At 51.4% G+C, this 10,130-nt stretch overlaps 1 protein-coding gene across 2 annotated transcripts; it reads left to right on the top strand.

Annotated features, from left to right (window-relative positions):
• Positions 1-1,064: 1,064 nt before the first annotated feature.
• On the top strand, positions 1,065-3,080 carry LOC117191943 (mucin-7-like). Of its 2 annotated transcripts, none has more exons than XM_033396687.1 (2): positions 1,065-1,607; positions 1,713-3,080. In XM_033396687.1, the coding sequence occupies exon 2, from the start codon at positions 2,161-2,163 to the stop codon at positions 3,019-3,021; it is 861 nt and encodes a 286-aa protein (XP_033252578.1). In that variant the 5' UTR covers positions 1,065-1,607; positions 1,713-2,160; the 3' UTR covers positions 3,022-3,080. The 2 variants fall into 2 exon arrangements, with proteins under 2 accessions (XP_033252578.1, XP_033252577.1); XM_033396686.1 differs by having other exon boundaries at positions 1,678-3,080.
• The last annotated feature ends 7,050 nt before the right edge of the window (positions 3,081-10,130 follow it).

Raw genomic sequence — 10,130 nt, 5'->3', positions numbered from 1 at the left:
GAAGGTAGTGGCCGGAACGCCCGACTTCGACGACTGGGAGCAGGTCAAATTCCAACAAAAGCAGCTGGCGGAGTCCAGCCGTGGCCAAAACGAAATCAACTCCAGGATTCAAACCCGGATCAACGAGCTGACCCGCCTCGTGAACCACATCGCCAAGGAGGACAACGCCGACCGGGCCGAAGCCATAATAGCCCGGAACAGGATCATTATAACGGATCTGGAAGACCTCATCCTGGCCTTAACCCTTGCCAAGATCAACGTGATCAGCCCCGCCCTTCTGGACGGCGCTGACATTAAGGAATTGGGCGAGCAGCACCTCGCTAACATCAGCCTAGTGGAGCTACTAGAAGTGTCAAACAGTAGCGTTTTCCAGAGCGCAGACCTACTCCACTTTCTCATCAAGTTTCCCCAACCGAAGCTGGTCTGTAGGAAAATGCTTATTTTCCCGGTCCAACATCAGAACAAGATACTGGATTTCAGCGAGGGAGACATCGTGGCAGAATGCGGGCCCCAAACCCTCAGCATCGGGGATTGCGAAGCCACCATCGGCGCTACGTTTTGCAGAGAACGCGAGGGGATCACCTGCGCTCAGCAGATGGTGACCGGGTCCGTCGCGCACTTGGATCCGATCGTCGTGGTGGACCACGGCACCATCATCGTCAACGACGCAAGGTTCACCGTTGTAGATGAGGCGGGGACCACCCAAGCAATCTCGGGATCGTACCTAGTTACGTATTCCCACCGGGTCTCGTTTAACGGGACCTGGTACGTGAATCACCTCGGCGACTCCAAAAGAAAGGCGGTGGTACCGGCGATGACTCGAATAAACGTAACGGCACACAAGGAAAAGCTAAGCTTGCCGTTCCTACGGGAGTTAAGCCTACAAAATTCAAACTACATCGACGACCTGAACGAGACGGTGACGATAAGGAGCGCCGCCTCCTATTTGTTCACCCTCGTCGTCGCCATCCCTCTCTGCGCCATCATCTGGGTGCTATACCGCCGCCTCAAATCCCAAGGCCTTCGGAACGAGCATACAGCACGAGACGTGGAGGCCGCCCCCGTAACCCCCCGGCCAATGACGAACCGGCCAGAACAACAGAGACGGCGCACGGTACTGTTGCCCCCGGCAGAGCCTTCCCGCGGCGATACATGCCCAGAGGCCGGCCGAGCCCAGCGATAAGAGCTGGCCCTACACCTGGCCCATCGGCGCCCGAAATCCGATCGGAGCCCGCGTGCGACGCATAGCTGCGCTGCCCGTAAAACGAAAGTTACGAAGGGAAAAGACGACAAAAATGAAATATCAAAAAAAAAATAAAATAAAGAAAGAACGAAAAAATATATAAATGTCAATTCGGCAGATTCATGCGTAACACTCATTACACACATTCATAAACCCATGCCCCAAACGTCCATAATCGTCCCACGGATCCATTTACCATAGCTTAGATTACAGAATTGCAAGCCCGCTGACGCCGGCTCCCGTGAGTCGCGCTGTCAGCGGAGGGAAATGCATGACGTTAGAAATACAAGAAATAAGTCAGATTCCGAACGCCGAGCGAGCTATGTGATTTGATCAAACCCTTTAATACAAGAACCAAAACAATGTAAGTTTTCGTCACGCCCCCTGGGAGGCCCTAGAATTAAGAAGATTAAAGTAGATTAAATAGAAAATAGACACTCTCCCCCTCCCCGAACTCTACGCACCGAAGAACCAGCCATGAACGCTACCGAGAACACCCCAGCTAAGGCGCACCAGAGAGCCGCTGCATCAGCAGAGTCACCCGAAGTCGTAGACCTCACGGATTTCTCCGACGCCGAGGAACCGGAGTCCGCTGCCAAGGCGGACGAGAAAGCCGCCCCGAAGCCAGGAGTAGCCGAAGAACCCCACACCTCCGATGGGGACATGTACGCAGATATGGAGATAGACGCCGACGAGCAGGGGCAGCCGACCACGAGGGTCCCCGAGACAGCCCCCCGCTGTTCTCCCGCCGACCATCCGGGTTCCGTCGAGAGAACCTGTGGTCGCCGCCGCCGTATAAACGACGAGCCGCGCCCTGCTCCCCGGAGCCAGGGTCACCGTCATTCGAAGAGGAGTTCGAAGATGCCGGTTCTAGCCAGCACAGCTTCCCGGAACCAGAGACGCCATCATACGCGCCGATGTTCGAACAGGAGTTTGAAGATGCCGGCTATCACCAGCGCCGCGATCCCCGAACCGGCCGTGGCATTTACCGCCCCGAGAGGGGGCTGGAGCGTTACATACCGAAACCATACAACGCGTACTACGACGACGGGGAGAGTGAAGAGGAGGAACCCTACGGTCGGCAATTCATAGCCGAAACAGAGACCTTTCACCACACGGTCACGCCATGGGAGTTACGCGTCACGCGTAAGATGTCCGTAGACGTCTTTGTCCCTCCCGGCCGGAATGTCAACGCGTTCTTCAGGACATTCCGAGAAGCCGCGGAACCAATCGACTACCGCTCCGAACCGGCCGCCCCAGCCAGGGCAAGCCCCCCGCACGTCGAAGCGCGACCGCCAACGCCCGCATCGGATCCTCCCCGATGCCCCAATCCTCCCGAAGAGTCAGCGGCGGCCACGCCCCCGCACGCCGAAGCGCGACCGCCAACGCCCGCATCGGATCCTCCCCGATGCCCCAATCCTCCAGAAGAGTCAGCGGCGACCACACCAACGCACGCCGAAGCGCCCCACGCGGAGGCAGCGCAAGGCCCTCCCACTGAATGGCCCACCGGGGCTACAGAAGAGGGAAACGCCACTCCGGTTCGACAAGCGGAGCTGACCGAACCGGAGGAGCAGTGGGATACGGGGCCGGACAGCGGGTACCCCACCATGACCCTACGGAGGGTAAAACAACCCGTTGCGGAGGAGACGGCACTGACCCCCCAAACTGGGGAGTGGGAAGGACAAGACGAGTTGCTGGTGGACTGCGACTTGGATGAAATACTACGATTTTTTTTCCTTTTTATATCTCCAGTTTCCCTTAAATATATCGTTACTTAGCCTTAAGAACAGAGAATGCATACAATAAATGTACCACCAATAAAGAAACTCATTCCCCATATCGTTTCGCCTACCGTTTCACGACAGCCAATCCCACATTCTCGTACCAACACATTGCCCCCACCTCTAACAAAAAGCTCCCGAAGCACTGACAATTAGCCGGTAAGAACGCCCCCCACAACAACACATTACCCCGCGTTTAGCCATAAGCTCCCGAGACACGAGCCGTTAGCCGGTGACAACTCCCCACCGGGCCAACACATTACCCCCACCTCTAAACTTAAGCTCCCGAAGCACAGACTAGCCGATAAGAACCCCCGCCCTTCCCTTCGCGGCTTCGGGACGCTCCGCGAAGCGGCAGCCAATCCGAAGCCGACGAAGACGAAGACACGTAGATACTGATAAGTTAGAGATCGGCGGCAGCGAAGTTTTCCCGAGCGCGCAAGCGCCGAGCAGACTTCACTTACGCGGAGACCCGGGCCGAGTATAGACGTTGTCCCGCGTGACAACTAGTTAAGAATCCTTCCGGGAACGTGACGAAACAAAAAAAAAAAATATTCAATGTAACAAATTACCTGTGTAACTAGCAAGCAAATAAATCATTATTGTAACGAGAACCAACCCCGTGTAAGTAATTTTTGGGGATCCAAACCCCTCCCCGGTCACACTTACCAACAACTACTCGCCAGCGAGCCACACTCACCTCCACTAACCCCCGATCAATCCTCGAAACCCCCCCCCCTCACGCAGGTGTGACACGCCCTGCGCCCCTCTCTCGACCCCACAGGTGTGACTCGCCCTGTGACTCCTCTTTCCCGACCCACGCAGGTGTGCCTCGCCCTGCGTCCGCCTCTCTCTCGACCCACGCGGGTGTGCCTCGCTCCGCGCCTTTCTTCTCGACCCTCACGTCCGCCCAGTAAGACGAGCCGACCCCCCTTTCGGAGTTCCTGCGAACTACAAATTTCTTGTAGGAAGACCCCTGGACAGGACTGAGCTTACCTCAGCCTGGAAGAGGAGACATTACAGACTAAAGTCCTCAAATTACAGCCTTCTCTACTCAATATCGGTAAGCAGGAACAGAACCGCCGTACTCGTACGGAAGGGAATCCATGCTCATCTTATGTCTCATTACAGCACGGATGACCTGACGGTGGTGATGCTGGAGAGCGAGGAAAAGCGCCTAATGGCAGCTTCCTGCTACATGGCACACGACAGTCCCGCCCCGCCGGAAGAACTTAGGAGTCTGGTGACAGAAGCCGGCTCCAAAAATCTCCAACTCCTCATCGGTGCAGACGCCAACGCCCATCACAATGTGTGGGGAAGCCCTGACACCAACGATAGAGGTGAGTCACTCCTAGACTTTATCTTATCCACTAACTTAGATGTAGCAAACGTGGGGGAGGAACACACCTTCGTGGGTCCCACCTCGTCAAACGTGCTAGACCTAACTCTTGTCACGGGAAAGAGTACCTTGGTATCTGACTGGAGAGTCCTCGAAAGACCATCCTTCTCAGACCATAAGTACATTCAGTTCAAGTGCGAATTCAAACACTCTTCGAAGATAACAGTCTATAGAAACCCCCGAAACACAAACTGGGTAAAGTTTAAAAAGACTGTTACTTCGAAGCTCGCGAATCCGGGCTCAGTGAAATCCGCGGAGGATATAGAGAAGTCCCTAAAGACCCTATCCAACGAGTTACTGAACGCCTACCATGCATCGTGCAAACCCTCGAGAACGAGGAGGAGGTCCAAGCCACTCTGGTGGAACCGAGATCGCTCTCTCCAAAGGAACAACCTCAAGGAATTCTTCAAGATCGCCAAACAAGCGAACGAAGAGATTGGCAATGAGGAATATAAAATCCTACTTAGGAGGCACAAAGGAACTCGTGGAGAAACTTCTGCTCCAACATTGAGAAAGTGGCCGAAACCGCTAGGCTCCGGAAGCTGCTCTCAAAGCAGCCCACAGTACAGAGCCAACTAAAACTAGACAACGGACAGCGGACAGAGGGCAGTAAAGAAGCCCTAACAGCACTAATGGAGGCGCACTTCCCTGGATGCACCGAGGTCACTGACGCCAAGGAGCATCAGGACCTAGGAACTGAGGAACAGCACCCCCCAATAGGTCTGTTAACCACTAAGAGAATCCACTGGGCCATAGACTCCTTCGCGGCCATAAAAGCACCAGGACTGGACGGGATATTCCCAGCCATGATGCAGTTGACCAAAGAGGTTATTACCCCATGGCTCTTCGCAATATACTCAGCATGCCTAAGTACAGGCTATATCCCCATCCAATGGAGAACCTCGAGGGTTGTCTTCCTCCCTAAGACAGGAAAGTGCAGCCACGTGAGTCCCAAGGATTACAGACCGATAAGCCTTACCTCCTTTCTACTAAAAACACTAGAAAAGCTGTTGGATTTACACATCAGGAATGAGGTAGGGGGACTGATGTCAATAAACCAACACGCCTACACCAAGGGGAAATCAGTGGAGATGGCACTACACTCGCTAGTAGCCACCATCAAGAGCGCCCTTCACAACAAAAAGTTTGCTTTGGGAGCATTTGTGGACATCTCAGGAGAATTCAACAACGTGGCCACAACCGCAATAACAAGTCGCCTAGAAGCGAATAACATACACCCTGCAATCAACGTCTGGATCAAAAACCTCCTAAGTTGTAGACGGGTGCTATCGGAGTGGGGCACCGCTTCCATGGTAAAGGGGGCACACAGAGGCACACCTCAAGGTGGAGTCCTATCGCCACTACTGTGGAATTTGGTGGTCGACGACCTCATTAAGAGATTTGAAAGGAAGGCCCCAAAAATAACAGCCTATGCAGATGACATAAGCATACTTATTACGGGTGTATGTCCATCGACCCTCAGCTCCATAATGGAACGTACACTCAGGGAGATACGTGAGTGGGCGGAAGAGGTAGGACTCAGTATCAACGCGGACAAGACGGACCTCATCCTCTTTACCAAGAGGTACAAGGTACCGATATGGACCCCCCCGAAAATTGACCAAACTAGGCTGACTCCAAAATCACAGGTGAAATACCTAGGCACAATACTGGACAGCAAGCCGGCATGGAGGCCCAATGTAGTGGAAAGGGTGAAGAAGGCTACCATTGCGCTTTATGCATCCAAGAAGATGCTCAGCAGCACATGGGGCCTGTCACCTGCTCTAATGCACTGGATCTCCATCTCGGTGGTGCGACCAACTCTGCTGTATGGAGCCTTAGTGTGGTGGCAGGCTACTGAAAAGAAGACATACCATAAGCTTATGGAAAAGACTCAGCGACAGGCTCTGCTCTGTATTACAGGGGCGCTGAGGTCAACCCCAACAAAAGCATTCGAAACTGTACTCGGAATCGACCCCCTGGACATTCACGCTCGCCTGATTGCGGGAAAGGCAGCACAACGCCTCATAGCATCAGGCAATCTATCGCCACAAGGATACGGGCATAGTTCAATCGGCAGGGAAATGACCAGATCAACTGATTACATGACCCCCCAAACTTGCCTTGACGTCAAAACAACCACATCTTTGGGACCTGAAGACTGGAAAATTGGAAGGGACCAAACTGAGCACCTCAATATATACACAGACGGCTCCAAGATGGACGGAGGAGTAGGAGCGGGCCTATACTGTACAGACCCTGAGATAAGGCTGTCGTATAAGCTACCGGACCATTGCAGCATATTCCAGGCAGAAGTTTTTGCCATCGGGAAGGCAGCGGAGGTCGCTCTCCTCACAGAACGAGCACACGATGCGGTCAACCTATTCGTCGACAGCCAAGCGGCGATAAGATCCATGCAGTCGTCCGCGGTCAGTTCCAGAAGTGTCTTGGCGAGCAGGGAGGCATTAGCCATCCTAAGCACGACAAAGACAGTGCGGATCTATTGGGTTTCCAGCCACCAGGGCATCGAAGGAAACGAAGCGGCGGGGGTACTAGCTAAGGAAGGCGTCGGGCTGGAGAATAGGAGAACCGAGAACGTGCCTGTCTCCCTTAGAACGCTGCAATGCGATCTAGAGAAGCAGGCTAGAACACAGACTGATAACAGGTGGAACAGTACCACCACCTGCAAAACCTCGAAGATAATGTGCAAGGAACGCAACAAGAAACTTAGCCACTACCTACTGCACCTACCACGAAAATACTGTAGATTGCTAGTGGGAATACTTACAGGTCACTGTCTGGCTGCTGCACATGCAGCTAAGCTAGGCATCACCAACAGAGACAGTTGTAGGAAATGTGATGAACCTGGGGCTATCGAAACCCTGGAACATCTCATCTGCTACTGTCCGGCTCTCTCAAGGGCAAGGAGGAGATCCCTGGGCGCCCCACTGGAAGATGCCTCCAAAAGGACGCCACAGGAACTGCTGGCCACCTCGATTCTCGGGGACTTTAAAACCACCTAAACACTCCCGCGACGGTTCATACACCTAACCTATTCAAATTCTGCAGTCTAAAAGATATGGTCATTCTCTACGATTCTGCGTTTTAGGTTTTCTCGTATCTTTAAAAATGTGGATGCCACAGATTTTCGTCCTTTGTGGGGGCGGAAGTGGGCGGGGCGAAGTTTTGAAATATTTTTGTAGCAGTGACATATCACAGAAGTCTGGATCCAAAACATCGTTGCTCTAGCTCTTATAGTCTTTGAGCACTAGGCGCTAATAGGGACGGACAGACGGACGGACGGACAGACGGACAGACAGACATGGCTCAATCGACTCGGCTATTGATGCTGATCAAGAATATATATACTTTATGCGGTCGGAAACGATTCCTTCTGGACGTTACACACATCCACTTTTACCACAAATCTAATATACCCCAATACTCATTTTGAGTATCGGGTATAACGAGGGGGAACGTTGTGAGTTGCTGCGGACACCGCAACTCTACATTTATACCCGATACTTAGTCAGTGTGGCTCTCCTCCGGCAGACGCCGCGAATATTAAACGACACGACAAAGAGTGCGTGCGAGAGATACAGAAAATCAGTCTGAGCGTGACGTCGGGCGCTGCGTAGCCACTGCAAATTGATTTCTTGCTTTTGGCTATACAAATGATCCGATCTGATCCAGATTCAGCAACCTGATAGATATGGTCATTCTCCATGATTCTGCGTTTTTAGTTTTCTCGAATCTGCAATATTGTGGATGCAACAGATTTTCGTCCTTTGTGGGGGCGGAAGGGGGTGGGGCGAAATTTTGAGATAAACGTTTTATAGTGAGATCTAACAGGAGTGAGGATACCAAATGTGGTTGCTCTAGCCTTAATAGTCTCTGAGATTTGTGGAAAAGCGACCATGAACATTGTTTTAGTGGAACGGATTCGGATTTCTTAGCGCTCTGATTCGGATCCAATTTCTCCACACCAAGGTATTATTGATAGCGTCCAAGACTTTTCAGCCCAGCCCAAGCCAGACAAATAGATATATAAATATGTGTTCTGTGTTCGGGCCTAATTTCGTATGAGAGTTTACCCTTGACAGATGTCGCATTTTATACCCGATACTCAAAATGAGTATTGGGGTATATTAGATTTGTGGTAAAAGTGGATGTGTGTAACGTCCAGATGGAATCGTTTCCGACCCCATAAAGTATATATATTCTTGATCAGCATCAATAGCCGAGTCGATTGAGCCCTGTCTGTCTGTCCGTCTGGCCGTCTGTCCGTCCGTCCGTCCGTCCGTCTGTCCGTCCCCTTCAGCGCCTAGTGCTCAAAGACTATAAGAGCTAGAGCAACGATGTTTTGGATCCAGACTTCTGTGATATGTCACTGCTACAAAAATATTTCAAAACTTCGCCCCGCCCACTTCCGCCCCACAAAGGACGAAAATCTTTGGCATCCACATATTTAAAGATAAGATAAAACCAAAAACGCAGAATCATAGAGGATGACTATATCTTCTAGAGTGCAAAATCTGAACCAGATCGTATAATGATTATAGCCAGAATCAAGAAAACAATTTCATTCTTTCTCGCTCTGTCTCTCTCTAACACACAGGTTTCATAGTCGGTTTTGCCAATTGCAAAATATGAGTTCAAGGATCTCAGAACCTATAAGAGCCAGAGCAACCAAATTTGGTATCCACACTCCTGTGATATCGGACCTTGACCGTTTCGTGTCCAAATTTCGTCTCACCCCCTTCCGCCCACGCAAAGGACGAAAATCTGGGGATATTCACAAATCTCAGAGACTATTAAGGCTAGAGTAACCAAATTTGGTATCCGCACTTTTCTTAGATCTCACTATTAAACTTATATCTCAGAATTTCGCCCCTTCCCTTCCGCCCCCACAAAGGACGAAAATCTGTTTCATCCACAATATTGCAGATTCGAGAAAACTAAAAACGCAGAATCATAGATAACGACCATATCTATCAGATTGCTGAATCTGGATCAGATCAGATCATTTTTGTAGCCAAAAGCAAGAAATCAATTTGCAGTGGTTACGCAGCGCCCGACGTCACGCTCAGACTGATTTTCTGTCTCTCTCGCACGCACTCTTTGTCGTGTCGTTCAATATTAGCGGCGTCTGCCGGAGGAGAGCCATTCTGACTAAGTATCGGGTATAACTGTAGAGTTGCGGTGTCCGCAGCAACTCACAACGTTCCCCCTCGTTTAGTATATGATTCAGCAGCATCCCAGCAAGGCAATTTGTTGACGATGGCCAGTGCCTAGAACTACCCGGATTGGTTTTTCCGCCATTTCATTATAGTGCCTTTAATTTACTACGAGACTCGAAATATAATAATACTTTAATGCCACAAAAAGTGTTCTGCGGACACCATAAATCGAGAGAGCCAAAAATACTACTAATAAAAATGTAAAGCCCACTGAAATGGCAAAGCCAAAAGCAGGCGAAAACAAATTAAGTCTCTGGCCAAGCGGAAAGCTGCTGGGAATGCGCATAGTGAAATACAGTAAGCAAAGAGATGCCAACTCTCAACACGCTGCTGCGGCTTCCAGGGGCAAAGCAAGAGCACGACCGCGCCGAGATCCAACTTTTGGAGCTTACTCTCAGAGACAACAAAACGAAAGTAAGCATGAGAGTGAGCTTCGCTGTTGGCGTTGGCGTCAGCTTCAGCGTTGG

Source organism: Drosophila miranda (genome assembly GCF_003369915.1).
Source record: "Drosophila miranda strain MSH22 chromosome Y unlocalized genomic scaffold, D.miranda_PacBio2.1 Contig_Y1_pilon, whole genome shotgun sequence".
NCBI lineage: Eukaryota > Metazoa > Arthropoda > Insecta > Diptera > Drosophilidae > Drosophila > Drosophila miranda.
Note: the sequence above shows the minus strand (reverse complement) of the source record. Positions and strands in the feature narration are given on the sequence as shown.